The 19425-nt window shown below is 48.7% G+C and overlaps 1 protein-coding gene across 1 annotated transcript in view; it reads right to left on the bottom strand.

The window, feature by feature from the left end:
* Positions 1-19425, bottom strand: part of TG (thyroglobulin) — a 235825-nt gene that overhangs the window by 152494 nt on the left and 63906 nt on the right. The window contains exons 26-29 of the mRNA XM_032316132.1: positions 16247-16438; positions 12153-12317; positions 3435-3500; positions 1804-1884 (exon numbers count right to left, since the gene is read on the bottom strand). Of these exons, the coding sequence (XP_032172023.1) occupies positions 1804-1884; positions 3435-3500; positions 12153-12317; positions 16247-16438 (504 nt within the window). The remainder of the gene's footprint in view (positions 1-1803; positions 1885-3434; positions 3501-12152; positions 12318-16246; positions 16439-19425) is intronic.

Raw genomic sequence — 19425 nt, 5'->3', positions numbered from 1 at the left:
CAGCCACGTGTTCAGGAGGTTCCCAAGGCAGAACAAATCTGCCGTCTTGCTCGGGCAAAGATCAGAAAGGCGAGGGTCCAGGTCATTGTGCAGAGGAAAGCCAGCCATGTGCTTACTTATGAGGGCAAGGCAGGGCAGCCTCCCGCACACGCACCCACCACCCCTCCCACCACCCTGTTGGCAAAACTAAAGCTCCTACCGGAAGACCTCCCGAAGTGCAAAAGACACCACTGAGAAGAGCACTGGACAGGAGTATGTACCCTGACCCTAGTCTCCACGCCAAACAGGGACCTGCTCTCTGACACCCAATACAGGAAGAGAGAGGACTAGGGACAGAACTTGACAGAAGGCTTGCTATGAGCCAGGCGCAGTGCTAGGATCAGCATCACCAATACCATGACTGCCATGTAATAACAGCCACCAATTTTTGAGCACCTTCTCTGTGCCCCTGTACTTTTCAGCATTACTTACTCTAATTCCCACAACTGCCCTGGCTCATGGGGACTGCTCTCTCTCTCTCTCTCATTTACTGAGGAAGAAACTGAGGCTGGGGAAGGTGACTCAGGGTTGCACAGGCAGACAGAGGCAGAGCTGGGGTTTAAATCCTACTCTTCTGGCCTGAGAACCTGTAGTCTAAACCAGGGCATAGCCCTTGGTTCCTGCAACTCTACAAATGCAGAATGAACTCACAACAGCCATACCGAATATGCCCCATTTGGGGTAGGCTTTGTACCTTCTTTCATTCGAGCTGGACAGAAGCCCCAGAAAGCAGAAGAACCTGTGACTTGGATGGCTTCTGGTAACTGCCAAAGGCAATGTGCCAGGTGTTTCACCCAGATGTGCTATAGTGGGATTAGTGGAAATCGAGGTGCCTTCTACACATGAATCAAGGCTCTTAGAAGGTGAGCAAAGTACTCACGGCCATGCAGTTAACGTAAGTGGCAAATAAAGTGGCTCAAGCCCTAATCTATCTGCTTTGCAGTGCGGGGTTCCTCCCACGGTGCGCTGCTGTCCCCCTGGGCAGGCAGATTGACCTGCCTCCCCTCTCCCCTCCCCTGTCTATCCCCTTCCCTTCCCTTACGACCCCCTCCCCTCCACTCCCCTTCCCTCCCCCCTCCCCTCCCTTTCTTCTCTTCTGTGCCCTCCCCTTCCCCGTGTCCCCTTCCCTTCTGTTCCCTCCCCTTCTACGACGTTCTGTTCTGTTCCCTTGTCGACCCTTCCCTTGCCTCCCCGAGTCTCCTCTTCCCTTCCCCCTTCTTCCTCCTCCTCCCCCTTCCTTTCCCCCTCTCCCCTCTGCCCTGCTCCCCCTCTGAGTTTTATCTCCCCCTAAGAAACAACAACTCGAGACGCTAGGGATAAAGCATCTCAGCACATACACTCTGTCCCTACTAACGTATGGATTTGTATCTTCCACTGAGTAAAAGGACCCTTTCTCAAGGACGCTCTAGAAATCTCCCTCACGGAACGGTGCCGGAATCGGTACGTGGCGTCACTGACGTCACTGACGTCACTGACCACAGTCAGCTGAAGCTGGCTGTTTAGTCACTTTTGTTGGGTTTTGCTGTTCTGGTCATTTTCTTTTCCCGGAGCAGTGATGACTCTGCAATGGTTCTGCTGTACTGTCCGTGCCCCTCTGAGGAGCAGGAGCTGTCTGTGTTTGTGACGTGATTAGCTGAGAGGGTGGTCCCTGGCCGCAGGGGGCAGGGATGCTAACGGGTCCAAGCATGGACCAGACGTGGGGCATCACCATTTTATCTCCACAGCCGGGCACCCCTGGGTAGAAAGAGGCTTTGCAGTGGGTACCTGTGTCTGTTGGAGACACTGGCCTTGGCTCCGTGTTTCTTCCACATCCCAGAGACTCAGATCGAGACCCCATGTCAGAATCTAGGAGGGAAAAAAAAAGATTGTTGTTTTATGTTGGGGTGAGAAAAGGGAGGTATTCCTCTTGTCAATGAAATGGCAAACTGGGAAAGTCTCACAGTCCACAGCCAGGTGCCCGAGACAGGATCTAGAACAAATCCAGGGCAGAAACTTGTACTTCTTGGCCTTTGAGGGCACATCAGCCAACTTCTCATTAAGAGAATCATTACTGTCCTCGATATTGAAGTGACTCATTGCAAAGCTAGTGAGATGTGTTCATAAATCTTGGTCTTTACAATGCCCTGTGAGGATGAGGGCTAAGATTGTCACTTACTCCTGAGAAAACAGAGATGCGCAGAGATGAAGGAACTCATCCCAGAGTATTCAGGGGGAAAGTAGATGAATCAGAATCTGAGAAAATTAAATAAAATCTCCAAGTTGGGAACGTGTCTTCCTTGAAAGCAGAGTGGGCCCCTGGGGAGAACAGGGCATCAGGCACGCCTTTGGGTGCTCTTGCTCAGGCTGGCAAATATCCTCGGGAGAAGCAAGTCCTTAACCCCTCACCAGCTTGCAGCTTATTTGTCAGACATTTCTGATAACTAGGAAGCACTGAACCTGGAGCCAGAGTCGGGCTCCCAGCCCTGGGTAGCCTGGAAGGCATTTCACTGAACTTTTCCGCGCCTGGTTGTTCTTGTCTGCAAAATGAATAAAATACCGTCCCCTTTTACAGCTACCTTATAAGGACAGCTAATGAGAAACAACGTGTATAATCTCATTAAATCTTTAAACTTTAAAATGAGACTATAGTGGGCATCCTCTTTCTTTTTTTCTCCCGTCCCTCCCGCTCTTCCTCCTTTTTTTTTTTTTTTTTAAGGTGGCATCAGTCCCCCTCCCCCCACTAGCCCCACAGCCACAGTGTGTACAGGTCGGCTACCCCCGCTGCTTCCCGCGGCTGGAACTCCCGAGGTGAAGGCTGTGCCTCACCCATCTCTTTCATCGCATCCCACTCAGACTCATCCCAAATGCCTTGCACGGTCCTGGCACTGAGTAGGCACTTGGGCGATGCTCACGAAATTCAGAGGAGAACAAACAGAGCAGAAAGAAGTTGCCAAACCCTGGTTTTATCTGGAGCCCCAACCTGCTCCACACACCCACAGGGGCACTACCTCTCAGCAGGGTTCATGACATCAGCACAGGGGGACCTGCCCCCTCGCCGTGACCTCATGGGGGAATGGCATCTGTGGCTGAGTCCCCTGGAAAAATGCATCCTCGGCCAAAGCAGCCTCAAATCTCCTTTCCAGGAACAAGAGCAGCTCGGGGTCAGTGAACTTGATCTCACAGGAAGCCATGCTTCCTTCCCCCATCTTTGCTGGGGCTTCTACCCTTTACACATTTCTTCGAGGATTTGGTATCTTATCTGATGAGAGTCAGGTCCTTCTATGCCACAAAGAGCACTCATTTGGAAAACAAATCTCTACAGCTTCCTCTCTGGGGAGCGGAGTGTCCCATGAACGAGAGGTGAGGCCAGTCTGGTGTAATCTGTGTCCTGTTCACCCTCTCTGCCCACCACTCACCTTTCCAGAGATAAACCTGCTGGAAGCTGGTAATGGTGTCTGGAGGTCCTTCCACGGAGGCTGGAACTGCCAAAGAGATATTTATTTCTATGAGTTGAGAGTGCCTGTTCTCACAGGGGACCCACCACGGCCACGCTGACCCTCCTCTCCCCCACACAGGACCCTCCTACCTACCACGTTGCATGCCCCCAAAACAACACATCATGGAATAGTCTTCCAGATACCTGGTACAAGACCAGAGCTGGTCAGGCCCAGGTCAGGCACCAAAGAGATTATCGTGGGTAGGGGGTGGGAAACTGAGAGTCACTGAAGGACCTGGGGACTGGCCAAAAGAGAACCAAGCCCCTAGAGACTCAGGTGCTGTCTTAACTGTCCACGTCATGTAAGCTCTCTGAGACTCTTGCATTGTAGGCAAATGGGGACAGTAATAGTGAGAGTAGGAATCCTGGGAACCATCTTCTGGAGCCCTCAGCATTTGATAAGCACCCTATGATGGGTAGGTTCCATTATTAGATTCATTACTAACGTTATTCAGTTTTCTTTCTGCCAAACTACATTCTTCTGGAATCATCTAGCTGCGAATGTCTTTGCCACACCATTCCTTGATGGTCAAGTTTGCCTCTCTTGCCTCTGCTCAGACCTAAGATTTTTCTATCCCCTGTGCTATGAAAGCCTGGGAAGAGAGCTCAGAAGAAAGAAGAGGTTCTGGAGGAAAAAAAACTCCACGCATGGCAGGAAACACCTGGTTCATAACCTGAGACCTCAAGAAGTTAATCACATCACATTAGTATCATTAAGAACCATGTATTATTATAGTCAATTATTATTAACTCTTCACCATTGGCCCAACACTATGATGAGCACCTTCCAGATACTGCCTCATTTAAACCTCATAGGTAGGCATTTTTGTCCCTGATTTGCAGATGCAGATCGAAATCCAGAGGCCAATGTCAGAGTTCAAATCCCACCTGCTTGGCTCCACACCCCCTGCTCTTAATCACCAGACTAAAGAGAGGATAACATATTTTAGAATTCTGTCCATCCAAAATAGCAAACACCTATAAAGGCTCTTGTGTTTAGAGGGGTATTTAAGGAGGCTTAAAGAGTTTTAATTAAACAGTGAATGATTTGGAAAACTCAGCCATTCAAGTCATGAGCCCTTCCATACCAAGAATGGTGCGACGTGCTCTAGGTCAGGGAAGTGAGCCAAAAATATTGAGCTACACTTCCATTTGGTTTTGCTTCTAAAATGGGAATAAGTAGCAATTCTAGAACATCTCACACTGCCCAATATTGGGATTACACATTTCCTTAAAAGACCCACTCATAATTCTCTCCTCGTCCTCCTCAGAGGGTGGATGCCTCTTATAAAAATCTGGGGAAATTAAAACCTATGATGTCTGGGAAATCTAGACTTGGATCTTTGAAACTTTGAAACTCATTCAACACACAACAGAGGAGCCCACAGTACACTCTTCCAACATGAGCATGGAGCAGTCTGCTGTGCTTCAGCTACCCTTCCTGGTCACATTTGCCCATGACAAAGGACAGGCAAGAGGACTTGGGACCTGACCCCAAGGGAAATTAGAGAATATGTTTCTTAAAACTTTTTACACCCAAATCTATATGGTATACTGACTCTTCAAAAGGATGGAGGGATACACACACACACACACACACACGTATACATATATGTATATATATGTATACATACATATGTGTGTATATACATATATATATACATGTATATATATGTATACATACATATGTGTGTGTGTGTGTGTATATATCGAGAGAGAGATTTATCCTTTTGGTAACATAGATGTACATAAAATACATAAATAAGGTAAAATTTTCTAAATAGTGTAGCTCATCCACGCATTAGGATTCTTATTTATTCTATAAAAGTAGGAAAAACAACAACATCTTAATTCTTATTATTCTTATTCTTATTCTTATTATCTTATTCTTATCAATCTTAAGTGCATTATTGCTCTCAAATCTAAGACTGAAACTGAGGAACCCTTTACAAGTAATTTACCATGGGATACACCTGAGCATTTAGATCATGGACCCTCAGTAATATTAGTCCACAACCCCATCATTGCTCCTTCTCAAGAGCACTAATCCCTCAAACATTTCTTTACCACTCAGCAGTCTCCATTTCTGACTTGGATGAGTGGGTGAACCTCTCATGTTGCCCAGAACATCTTGATGTGGTGTGGTAGATGTGTCCTGCTTTTCATGGAGTGGCAAGGACAATTGTAGGAGCCCTCCATCACCCAGAGAAGAACAGGTATTCCACACAGGTGGACAGGTCTCACGCTGTATTTTGAGGCCAGAATGCATTGAACTGTGGTGAGAATGGGATTTCTTTCCTCCTTTTTGTCCATATCAAGGCAGTAGAGCCCCGTGCATTCTAGCCAGGAAAATATGGTGAGTCTTAACCCCATCCTTGGTTTTGGCTCATTTCAATACCATTCAAACTAGTGGAATTCAGTTACATCCAGGACACAAAAAGCTGAGCACTTGGTAGATCCAGAAAGCCACCTGACATCTACAGACTGACATGTAGATGCATGTAAATCACCACAAAGTGAAAACAGCCTTGGTATTTTGACTACTGAACTGATTGCCAGGTCTCCACAGGCAGGCATAGAGGCCACAGGGTGAAGGGCATGGCATCACCCTCTCTCTTGTCTTCCCCATCCCCCACCACACTCACCTCCTCCTACTTTCCAAGTCAGTCAAGGGTACCCACTCCTTCCTGGTCACTCTCTCAGACCCATCCTCCTTGCCTGCATCAAACTCCACATCCACCCAGGCAGTTTCCCAAACTGGTCTTGAATCCTCCCCCACAGCAGGACCCTCCCTCCTGGCTCAAGCCTCATCATGGACTTTCACCGGTCCCCTTGACTCTCTCCCACTACCCCCCCCAGTCATATAGCTCCAAGGAATCCTTCCCCAAAGGCAATCCTACCTCCAGTCTTGCTATAGCTACCGTATGTTTCAGAATCACTTCCCTGGGACCTGGTTCTTGGCAGTGTGAGCAGCCACGTGCCATCCCCAAGGGGCCTGTCTTCCTAGTTCCACCTAATGCATGCTTCCAGCCTTCTGTATCACTGCCCTCGAGAGCCCTCACCCCCTTCCACCTGGTTAACCTCTGCTCATTCTTTAAGAATCAGGGCTAATGCTACCTCCTTCTAGAAGGCCCCCTCGAACCCTCTGGCTGGGTTATATGCCCTTCCTTTAGATTTGCAGAACACTCAACAAGCATCTCTATCTTTAATTTTACACTTTACTGTAACTGTCCACTGAACATACTAGAGCTTTCGCACATCAGGAACAGAGACTTAGTGTTCTTTGTATCGCACACATCTGGCATAATGCCTGCTGCAGAACTGGTGTTCAGCACATTAATGACTACAAGGAGGAATGAATGAGGAAAAGAGAGTAATCAATGATATTCAGAGCCCACCAAGCAAACACAGAGCATCATCTTCCTAAGCACAGGAAGGCTGCCAACTAAATCAGCTTTCCTAATGCAGACGTCCAATGCTTCCCTCCATTCCCCAAAACTTCCCCGACTCAATATTGTTGGTTGTGAGGAAGCGCATGGAACCGAAGCAAACATAATTCCACCTCTTCCCCACTAAGCAATATTTTAAGGTAAAGCAGTTTTGACTATCCAGACATTTGTTCCATTCTTTCCATGACAGCTGAGTTAGAATATCCCTGTGACACAAACACGTCTCCATGCTCTGACTCATCACCTCTCTCTCCATAATCAAGGCAACACAAACACATACACATTTAGAAGTTTTGGGGTTTGGCACGGAACCTGATTCCTGGAGGTTGGTGAGCACTTAATTTACTTCAGGACACTTCTGCCAAGTTCATGTGCTATGTCTGGGCAGTTAATTTAAATCTACAGCCTGGCAGTGGGCAGCATCCCAAACTAGAAAGCCCAGGTTTCAGAGTCTACCTTCTATTCCCTGCCCTTCCTAAATTAACTGCTTTCCTGAATCCTTGTCTCAGGCTCTGCTTAGTGCAAAGCACATGACTGCTATTGTAAAAAACTATAATAGAATCATCCTATTTGTATGTGCACACCAGACGTCTTCTCTGAATTCACGTGGAGACAGTGAGCATCCCAGAGGCATTGTATGTTTCTCCACCTACCTCCCAACACCCCGAGACAGTGGCAAGCACTGATACAAAACAGACTCCTATGAAGAGGACACCAGCCATGAGCAGAGCCTCAGCACTGCCCAAAGCATGAAGCCTTTGGGATTCAGAATAAACCCAGGAGTGTTCTGCCAAGGCTTGTTTTTCCTATCAAATGATAAGTCCCTGTGGGTAGTAAGGGACATTTAATCTGCCTAGTTTTCATTCATTTACACTTCAAGACATTGTGAGAAAGAAGACATAAGCAGTTCCAGAGCTTTCTAAGCCTTTCCCCTTAGACATGGGAAGATGGATCCAGCCAGTCCCAAATAGTTGAAACAACCAGAGATGCCCATGGGCAATTTGGGAGACACAGACTCGGGGTGGATTCTTCTCTTGAAAGTAATGTTTAAACAAATCTGACAACAGGGAAGAGAAATCTCACAACCAGGAAAAGCACTGGGCCTTCTTATGGGATAAAATGGCTCCCAGGGGCTTTGCAGGGTTATTTGTTTGTGGGTTTGTTTGTCGTGAACTGATATTTGGTTGTGTAAACAAACAAGGAAAAATGAACTAAAAGGGAATTCTGAGTTCTCTGGACTTTTGTCAGTCCTCTGAGATGGACAAACAGCACCACTGCATGTCAGTAATCTTCCTGTCACCCCAACTAACCTTCATGCTCCTTCCAACACAGAGGCCACTCCTCCCTGTGTGTGCCCCAGTTCTTGGCCTGGCGCCCACACTCAGCAAGCTCTCAGGACGAGTGACAGACAAGTGAGCCCAACAACTCCCTCTTCTGTGGCTGTTCATGCCCACACAGGTCACCTCTGCCGCCCACCCCTGACCCTCCTGTTTTCCCGGGGTCTTTTGTCCCCTTCTCCCCACAGTCCTCGAACGTCCTGGAAGGTGAACGTGTGGATTCCTGACATTAACGACCCGATGTCTGGAGCGGAGCAACCCCAGAGGGACGTCCAAGACTGGACTCCTTAATTTGCTGGGACAACACAAACTATACAAGCACGTGGCACCATGCGGTGGGGCGGAGGAGAGCTTCCACGGACGGCCCTGTTCCCCAAAGCCTGAGGTTTAGGTTCCAGCCACGGCACTTCATGCAAAGGCAGTTTCTGTAAGTGTGACCCGTCACAGCTCAGAACTGCACTCTCCTGAGTGATGAAACCAGCGGCCTCACTCAAGCATCAAAAGGATCAGTGAGTCGATGGGGTGAAAGTCCTTTGTAAAATGCAACACGGACACTGATGTGCTTCCTGTTTTAATTTAGTGGATTCTGTTGGGTTGCCAGTTCCTACAAATGGCAATCGATTCACTTACACTTTGTACGTAAATGCTAATTTAACCAGACCACCTGTTGGACCAGACTCTCAGAGGGCTGGGGAGCTGATTAATGAGAGCAGATGTCCAGACCGGAAGTCCTACAGGGTGCCTCTGTGAGGTGTGCCATCAGGGCAGCGAGGACTTGAGGTTCGGAAACGTGCCTTAAACTACAGCCCATAGAGCATGTTAGCCCTTCATTCTTTAATATGCAAAGAAGTGTGCCCCCATTTTACGGATGCAGACCCTGAGGCTCAGAGAGGTGAAGTGCTTTGAGCAGGGCCACAGAGCTGGAGGAGAAATGCAGAAATCATAGCCAGGATTTTTGATGCAGGCCGTTGCCCCATAATCTCTACTATCTATGGAGCGCCCCCTTTGCTCTGGGCACCACTCCCAAAGCTTCACCACACGTTCCTCCTTCAATCCTTCCAACCTCCCAAGAATCCAAAGTCATGATTATCTTCATTTTATAACGGGGAAGGCCAAGGCCCAGAAAAGCCATACAAGGAGTAAGTATTGACACTGGGATTTGAATTCTGGGGTCTGATTCCAAAGTCTGTGTTTTAATGAACATCTAACCAAGGGCTAAATGGGAAGGCAGAGGCCGTAACAGAGAGAGTTCATCGCTGTGGTCCTTACATGCTTCCCATGCGGTTTCGATCCATTCTGTGGCCCCTGCCGCTGTCTGGCTCCATGGAATCCGCACTCCTCTTTCCCTCTATCAATATGTATTGTCAGAAAAGGAGGTCTATCAGTTACTCACATTTTAGTAAGAATTTAAACCATGTTTCTTTTCTTTTCCCAGGGACTCACTGTACTTGAAGAGTAACCTATTACTGCGGCAGAGAACATCTGTGCCCTATTTTTCTCAGTTGGAGAGGGCCTCATGGTCCGTTTGTGTATGAGGTGAACCCCAATTTGGAACATCATGGATATAAATTCAAGGTGCCTGAAATCCCCACCAAAGAGTACCCTTCTTAAAGCTTTGTCCACACCCGAAAATATACACATCGGGAAAAAACCCAAAACCTCAAAAGTCATTTGATAATCACTCCTTCTCAGGGAGGCCAGACAAGGACACATTCTTTATTTTGGGGCACATACCAAGCACATGCTCCATGTGAAGCAATTCACTCTGGATTTATTGCCCATGAAGATATCATACGTCTTTCTGCAAACGCTTGTTTTCACCCTGGTCTACCTCTCAGAATAATAGATACCATATGCTTGCTATCTACCACATCAATAAGCGACTTGATTTTATTACCCCCCCCGCCAAAAAAAGTTAAGTCTCATGGAATTCCACTTAATTAGGCAATATTTTTTTTTTTTTAGGCTTTGGTAAATATTTTTTCCACAGATATTGTATATTCTCTATGTCAGGTTTCATGCTGCATGGTGGGAAACCAGAAATTCATTAGACATGGGTCCACTTCTTAAAAACAACCAAAGACTATGACAAAGTTAAAAAAAAATGATGATAATAGTATTATCTAACATTAATACTATGTGACAGCCTATTATCTGTAAGCGCCTGTAGAGAGGGATGGGTAAGAACATCAGCCTGGGAGCCATATTGCCTGGTTTCGGGTCCCAGTCCTTCTCCTTGGAAGCGCTCGGTCCTTAATAAGACTTTTCAGTGTGCCTCAGTTTCTTCAGCTGTAAAGTGGGGGGAAAGCAGTGCCTCTCTACAAGCACTGGGTTGGGGCATGAGTGAGCAGTGACCAGAGCCTGAGAGCAGGGCCGGCTCATGGCAAGCATGAGGGGAGACACGTCTAAGATAATCGCCACTCTCTCCTCCCACCTCAGCACAGCCCTGGGAGATGGGTCCTCTCGCTACCCCATTCTGTAGACAAGCAATGAGGCCTGAAGATATCTCCTGACCTGCTCCAGGTCACACAACTGGTGTCCAAAACTGGGATTCAACAGCACGGGCACACTCCCAGCTGGCAAGTGCGAAGAGTAGACAGGCTGAGGTACCCTTTCAGGTCCCTGCCCACCACACTGCCCAACGCATAGCCTATCAGAGCCATTCACAGAACACAGAACACAGCAGCTCTATGGTGGGGGAAACATTGAACTCGGCAGGGTAGTCAGGGAGGCCCGTGGAGGAGGAGATGTTGAGCTCTCTGCCATTAGAACCCCAAGAGCTGCCTTACACTGAGAAGTAGGTCTTACAGACTTCTCCTGGAGGCAGGAAATAGTGGCTGCCCACTTTTGAAGGACGAACATCTAGAGACAGGAAGCCTCCAAGGGCTCTTTGACTGCCCCTCCCCTTCGGTCTCCCCTGCCCTATCTGGCTGACACCTGCACTGCCTTCACCCCTCCCAACGCAGAGGGTGGGTTGGAACCATGTGCCGGCAAATAAACCAGAGAGGAGGCAAGATGGAACCAGGCTTCAGCCGGCCTCACAGAGGAACCTGGGGTCAGTGAGCCTCTGAGCCCGGTTCTCACCAAACTCCGACTTTTCGGGTTGGAAGGAAACTTCCAGGTCACCTAGTCAGGGCTTCTCAAACTTCCCAAACTCAGTGGACATGGCATTCTCCAGACAGCTGGTTAGAACAGATTCCTGGGGCTACCCTGAGGGTCTGGAGTGGGACCCGAGCATCCATATTTCTAATGAGCTTCTGGGGATGCCGAGCTCCCTGGCCCCGACCACAGAGTTTGCTGGTGTGGTCAGTCCTCAGCTTAGGGTTCTTCTCTGATGGACGCCAGCTGAGGCGACAGGGCTGGGGGAGACAGAGAGGTGATCCGCCTGGCCACCGTGGGATCTCAGGCGCTAATGCCCAGCCCTGTAATGAGGGGGTGGGCAGGTGATTTCGGGGTAACATCTAGATCTCATGCTTATAAGTTTGTGGAAAATGTTGGAAGAGCTTCTGAAAGAAAGGAGAGCTGAGCAAGCTGAATAGCTATTTCTGTCAACGGAGTGCGGGTGGCAGGGCACACAGCCCCGTGCACGCCTATAATTAGGGGCAATGCAGCTGTACCTTCTGCAGCAGTGTGGCTGCCCAGCTGCGCCGGCTCCCTCCAGCCAGCCTACAGCCTTGGGAGAGCTGCTGAGATGCTCTGTTCAGGTTTTAAGCGGTGTCTTTGTGCAATTTCTTTTCAGAAATATTACTTTCTCAGGGTACAAGGAGGCTCCTCGGAGAGGAAAGGCAGAACTTGCTGGTGAGATGCAAAGCATACATTTTGAAAGAAGTGAGGCAGAAGGCAGGGACTTACTCTGGAACTCCAGGCCTCCCAGATGCAACGTCCCCTGGCGCCCCCCCTGGTCATATGTCACACCAGGACACGTGGCATTAGCCTGGGCTTCAGCGGGGTCCCTCCAGTCCTTGACATTGCAAAGTAGGACATCAGGGGAGCTCAGCAACCCACAGATGATGGGACCTGCAGAGTCAGGAGAGAGAGGAGGGGTTGATGTGGTGAAGAACAAGGAGGGCCCTTTTAGGGACGCATGTCTGTGCCCGGAGAGGCTCGGAGGGTGGGGACGGGTAACGATGCCTCGGGAGGACACTCGGACCGACACTGGAGCTCAGGAGGCTGGTTTTCAGTCGGGTTCCTCTTCTCTGATAGTCCCAAAGGGAGGCCCACCCCCATGCCTGTCCTGCTGAAGCCTTCCCCCTCCAGTAGAGCCCTTCTTCAAGGGTCAGCAGCTGTGACGTCTTCAATACCACTGGGAGTCTTAGTGCTAGAGACCTCTGTCTTCATTCTCTGCCCTCTACCCCACCGAGTGATCTTTTTGAGACTTTAAGCAAATAAATAGCAGCTTCAGTCTCTCTGCCTTCTCTCAACCTCTCTCTCTACAACACACACACACACACACACACACGCACACATGGCAACTTTGAAGGGACTCAGAAAGGAGTACTCAGACTCTAAATAAAGAACTATGAAAAACCAGGAGCTCTGTGCCAATGACACAAGCTTCCCTATGAGGAAGTGAGTTCCTTGTCTCTGGGTGCATTCAAGCAGAGGCCCTCTGCCCTCCATGCCTGGGACGTGCAGAGAAAATTCTATAATGAGGGGAGGCACTAGACTATTCTGTTTAATTTTTTATATGATCAATTTTTTGTAAAGCCTGATTTTTTAAAAAAGATTTATTTATTTGAGATAGAGAGAGGGTGCACACCCAGAGAGGAGGGGCTGAGGGGGAGGGAGAGAATCTCCTGCAGACTCCCACTCAGCACAGAGCCTGTTGCGGGGTTCGATCTCATGACCCTGAATTCATGACCCGAGCCAAAACCAGGAGTTGGTCATTTAACCGACTGAACCAAACAGGCACTCCTATGTATGCTAATTTTGAATACATATCCTAATTTTTAAAATGTTTCCCTGAAGTTACAACTTCATTTAGTACCAGGAAGATTTACCCCATACTGAGTGCGTCCAACATCAGTTTTAGTGAGATAAGGCAGGTCACTCAAAGATTTTGGATGTCTGTGCTTTGCAGTCACTATGCTGGTAAACACTTTAAATGTTAATCCCCTTAATTCTTACTGACATTATTATTTCTGTTTTACTGGTGAGGAAACCGAGTCTCATATAAGTTAATTGCCCAAATTTACTGAGATCTAGAAATTAAATAATCTCTATGTCATTTCAGTAAATAATCCCATTATAGCTAGTGTGGTCGTTCAGAATCTCCTGAAAAAAATAGGAAATCTGCCAACTCATAACCCCATTCCCTTCCTTATCCTAATTTAGGCCCAGATCCAGATAGAGTTTCAACCTCATCTCTCGCCAGAATTCCCCCAAAGTCGATGACTCAGATGTCTAGTTTATGAATCTGATCTTTTGTCCTTCTCCCGCCATCGGCCACCTTTAACCCACAGGTGATAAGAAACCAACAGCAGCATCTCTGTGTAAACAATCCCTTACAGGTCCTCTGACTGCTGGTTCTCAAACCCGGGGCTCCGACTGGTTCTAACAACAGCACAGGGAGAGCTCTGACGATGCTCGTTCCTCAGCAGCAACCAGACTTTCTGACTTAGTAGGTTGTAGGGGTGGGTGGTGGTGACATTTGGGAATCAGGATTTGTCAACAGCATCAAAGATGATTCTGCTGCACACTCGGATTCTAGACTCCCTGACCTGGTCAGACCATTCATTTCAGAGATGAGGAAACAGAGGCACAGAAAAGAAGGGTTTTTCCAGCTGAGAACTGGAGGAATGGCCAGCAAGGGTCTCAGGGGGGGCCTCCAGACTGAGCCTCCTCTCAGCACCCCAGGTAGCAGGGGTGCCTAAGAGCCCACTGAGATCCCAGAGGAAGTCTGAGCCCTGTGGCTGCCCTCTCCCAAGCCAGGAAACAGAGTCATGGAATTAAACAAGAGGTGGGTGTATTTTTTTCCTTCTGCTCTCAGACCTTGGAAGAGAAATCCACGTGGCTTTGTTCTTTCGTGCTAAAGTGTCAACGAGAACTCCGTGTGTCTGAGAGATGAGTGCCAGCTAGAGATTCAAAATAATTCGGATCCGTCCTGCTGGCTTCCGTTACACTCCTGGGAAGTGCGGGGGCACACGAGTCCCTCAGAACCCACTGAAATGTAGGTACAGAAGTCTCGTGAATTGTCTTTAATAATCAGTGGAAGCAAAGCCACTTAGGAGTTGAAGGTTGGAGGAGGCAGAAGCAGGGAGGGGAAGGGGGAATCTACCAGAAGGTTAAATGACTTTCCAGATGACAGTAAAAGGACGGAGCGGGAGTCTGTTCCCAGTCATCGACAGATCCGGCTAAAGCTCTATAATTCAAAGCTCCAGATCTGCCCATCGGACAAGCCTGGGGAAAACATCTGCCTGGTGTTTTATGTGCATCTCTAAGAGGGCTTAACCTGTGGCGTGGTGAGGTGGTCATTCAGCTCCACATAATTCACGGGTCACAGGTGCCACTTGGAGGGAAAAGCAAGCGAGGTGCGAGCCAGAAATGTCATGGAAAAAAGGATTTTGTGGGCTTACTGTTCCATGGAACAAACTAATTCTCCCATACACGATTCTAAAGAAAACAACCTTCCACGTTGAAAAACCATATGGTTTGGTGAGTAATAAGAGCATTTGGAGGAATTACCGTGTCTTCAGCGAGAGGGCAGGCGGCATTGCAGATTTTAACCGCAGCGTTTCACATACATACCTGTGTTTATATCATTGTGCGTGTGTACATGTGTGCATGTATAATATCTATCTCTCTATATGTATACTTATGCTTATCTAAACACTACCATGAATGCACATCATATAATCACAGAGCATTAAATCTAAAAGGGATTTTAGAATTCAACTCAGTCCCAGACTGCTGCCCTACCCCTCCAGCAATATGCTCTCATCCAGCCCCACAGACAGCTGTGGGCTAACCTCAGCATTTTCTATAAACATGATGCTTGAACTCCCAGCAGCATTCAAGCCTGTGGACAACCTCCCTTCATCTTGTCACCCTCTCTACCACGGTTTCCATGACGCACACCCTCCTGGGGCTCCTCCCAGAGGTCTGGGCTCTAACTCCCCATCTTCTTTGAAGATCCTCCCCGTTATGTAGGTGTTCACTACGGATCATGCCCGTCCCCTACCTTCTCACTGTGTACCCTCTTCCTAGGAAATCCCATCCAGACCCACAGCTCTGATACCACCTCAGTGCTGGGAACTCATGCATCTCTATCTCCCACCTGGACTCCCCCTCTGAGCTCCGGACCTTTGTACCCAAAAGCTTAGTCCACATCTTGTGAATGTCTTAAGGGCTCTGTGAACTTGGCACACTGCAAATGGGCTCGTGCCCTCATGTCCCCCTCTCCCAGGGGGAGGAGGAGGTGGTATCCTCCATTATTCGCCACACAAACAAGCCATCCAACCAGGCGAACAATCTGGATCGCCAAGAATGGTCTTTGACACCTTCCCCTTCTTCGGTCCTCCGATTTTGCCTGCTGAGGATACCTTGAACCTGACCCTTTTCCTCCACCTCCACCGCTATCATCCCAGCCCATGCTACCCACCTTTCAGCTGCACTGTGGGGATAGCTCCTAACTGAGCCCCATCTCTGTTCCAACCCCCCAGCTACTACCTTCTGCACACTCAAACCAAAGCTTCAAAATTCACATCTGAGCATGGCATGCCTTCACTTAAACCTTCACTTAAGCCTTCACTTAAGCAAGCTTCCCGGTTGTTGTTAGAATGAACTCCACCTGCAGGACCGCATAAGCTAAAGCATCACCTGGCGCCTGCACCGCCCCACGCCATCCCCACATGGCATATCCCGGCTTTGGCACCCCCTGCTTGCTCCTTTGTCAGGCTGCGGTCCTGGGACTGGAAGGCTCCGGGCCTCACAGTCACATTGATTACCTCCTTGAATCTGAGCAAGGATGAAGCCGTCACAGCAGGAATCACGGTCGCACGCCAGAAGACAGAAGAGATGAGCCCCCGTCAGATCGGCTCCGGAGCCTGGGAACACCACGGGCCCATACATTCCAGAGAGCGTGTTTTGGAAACCTGTTTGCTCGAAGCTCTTCTGACTCGTTGTGGTGAACTCTTGGCCTGGGGGAAAAGGCAGAAAATTTTTTTTAAAAATCTGAAAACCCTTCGGAGTTGACCTCAGTTTACTGGTCATTTGACAGTGGACCCTCTGGTTGGGCTAAAGACAGTAGTGCGAAGTCCAAGATGAGACACTCTGCACCACGGAGTTTCTGGATTGCCCACGTGTGGAGAACAGAGAGCTCCAGCAGACCTGGACAGACACCCACCATACCCCTGAAGGACTAACGAGCGTCTGCGGAGAGGTGACATTTATTATTATTTTTATTATTGCACACATTTATTGAGCTCTGTCTACATAGACACAGTGACACGCGCCTTGCCTACATGACCTCATTTTCTTTTCCCTGCCCTGTGAGTTAGGTTCAGCCCGCTCTGCTACAGCTTGTGTTTCTGTGGTTCAAGCCACATCGGTTCATCTATGGTTTCCCCAGCATGTCACTGCCTTTTGCCATCAAACAACAGGTGAAGGCAGTACACATAAACACAGCGGAGGGTGGCAAGCTGCAAGTAATGCAGAACCATACACCATGCCCATCGGCCCACATTCTTCCCTTGGCCCCAGACCGGCCACCTTCTCTGTCCTCAAAGAGACGGTTGCAATTTCCCCTCCCTAACTCAGCCGACAACCCCCCAACTCCCTCCCACATCAAGCTCTGTGACTCTTCTATGAGTTTCTGTAGCTTTTCTTTGTGATGGATTCAGTATGTCTTTTTAAAAATTCTGCTAGCATTTTAAACAGGATTGTGATTGCTGTTGTCAGTCCTCTGGTTAAAAATGGCGAGGTCTGGGTTTCGCCTGTCCCTAACTCTAGTTTTCCCAGAAGCCCTGTTATTTTTAGAGCATCATTTTGCAAGGAGGAGATATTTCCAGGGATATATATAGAGATCTATAGACGAAATGTCTATCCTATTATTATGTCCGATTCCCATGTCGGGGAAGAGAGTAAGCGGTCGAGCCTGGGCTGACACAGCTGGTGGGAGGCAGGGCACGGTGGAGTTTGCGCTCTCCACCGGCCTGACCTCCCCTGAATCCAGCTGTTCACCAGGGCTTCACCGATTCATGCACCTGGAGGTCATGGAGAGGCTCACAGTGTGGGTCCCAAGAGGACAGGCTTCAGAATGAGACAGACTGGAGTGTAAGTCCCCACAGCGTCTCAGGGCCTCAACGTCTCCATCCGTTCAATGGGGATGATAGTATGTAATCATCGTGGACGTTGAGTAGGTGAAAAGCTGGACCACACATAAAAAGGCTGAGCACTGCGCCCGGCACTGAGCGGACACTCAGCAGACACTGCACAGGCCTCCAGAAAGCCCCGCCTTCCCCAGCACTGGTTCCCTGCGCCCCTTCCGCCTGACCGCCCCGTCATGCACCGAGCCTGCCAAGCCCCAGCCCGTGCTTCACCACATTTTGCCCAGCATGGAGGACCCCCTTCCCTGAGGTCCTTGGTGGTGGAATCCTCCTCTTCCTTCGGCCTCAGTTCCCAGTCCCCTCCTCTGAAGCACCTTCCCTGACCAACTTTCTACAATGGAATGTGGAAAGTTCCATGGAATGGACTGTTCATCTTTCCTCTTTAAGTTGTGATAAAATGTATATAACATAAGATTTACCATTGTAACTATCTTACATATCGTAAGATATGTCAAAGGCCTTCAGTACGGTCACACTGCTGTGGGGCCATCGCTGCTGTCATCCGCCTCCACAACTTTTGCTTCATCCCAAAATGAAGCCCTGCACCCATCCAACACGAACTGTCCATCCCCTCCCCCGACCTGCCCCTTGTAACCCCGGTTCTACTTCCTGTCTCCGTGAACCTGACTGTCCAGGAAGCCTACGACAGTCTTTATCCCATGGTTCTGTTTCATTTTCATCAAAACACTTCATCAAAACCCTCTGAAATGAGCTTATGGCTGGGTCGATTCCTCTATCAGTCAGTGATTGTCTGTTCTACCTTGTTGGAGCAGCAAGAAACTTCCTCTTTGTAGACATCATCTGTGAAACGAGGGGTTGGGCTAGACAATCGGGAAAGAACCTTCTAGTCTGTCTTCCTTTGCATCTGGAAGATCACATGGCCGCTCGTCCATGTTCCAGGCCACAGATTCTAAGTGGGCGCAGACAGGACAGTCCTGGAAGATGGATCAAGGTCCTGTCTTCTGGGTCACTTAAGGTCAGGTGTGTGAGTACATGTGCCCGCCTACCTCTATCATGTGCCCTGGACGTGGGAGGCTTTCAAAAACTGTGTCTATTCCTCCTCGCTGGGGACACTTGATCCCTGTCTTACAGCCTGGAAACTAAACAAGTGGCTCCTGAGCAGAAATGGTGCTAGGTGGTGGGGAGGTAGGAGTCTGAACCTCCCTTCTCTGCTATCTTAGGATGCAAAATGGCTGTGTCTGTGCATTTTCTGCTTGGAAAAAAAAAAAAAAAAAGGCAAAACAAAACAAAAAAAAAAGCAAAAAACAAAACAAAACAAAACAAAAACCCAAACCCCAGTTCTGCCCTGATTTAGTTTGGCAGCAAGGAAGCTTCTCAATTTCCGTTGCAATCCTCCCCAAAGTATAAACTTTCAGGAGACAAGGACACATAAGAACAAACACTTCGAAAGGAATAGAGTTGCCTTTTTAAAAAATGTGATAAAAGGCCAAGGATTGGTTTTAAAGAGTATTTTGGTGGGGAGAGAGGTTACTTGTTTGATTTTGGTTTTCCTTTATAGGAAAAAAAAAAAAACCTTTGTGCTCTGTTATTATTTTTAAATGGGTAAAAAAATTATAATAATTATAATAAACATTGGGGCAGAAATTCTAGTCACCTGGCCACAGATGAGAGAAATCCCAGCCCTGCCGGGCTCCTCTCTCCCAGGGGGGCCCTCCCCTCAGACAGAATGGAGGCCATAGGTGAAGGCAAGGCCAGAGATAGAAAGCTACAAACACTGGACTCTGCGGCGGGCTGCGGACCGCTCCAGAGACCCGCCGAGACTCGAGGCCTGGGCCGTG

Source organism: Mustela erminea, chromosome 16 (assembly GCF_009829155.1).
Source record: "Mustela erminea isolate mMusErm1 chromosome 16, mMusErm1.Pri, whole genome shotgun sequence".
NCBI classification, from domain to species: domain Eukaryota; kingdom Metazoa; phylum Chordata; class Mammalia; order Carnivora; family Mustelidae; genus Mustela; species Mustela erminea.
The sequence above is the reverse complement of the archived record's forward strand: the minus strand, read 5'-3'. Positions and strand labels throughout refer to the sequence as shown.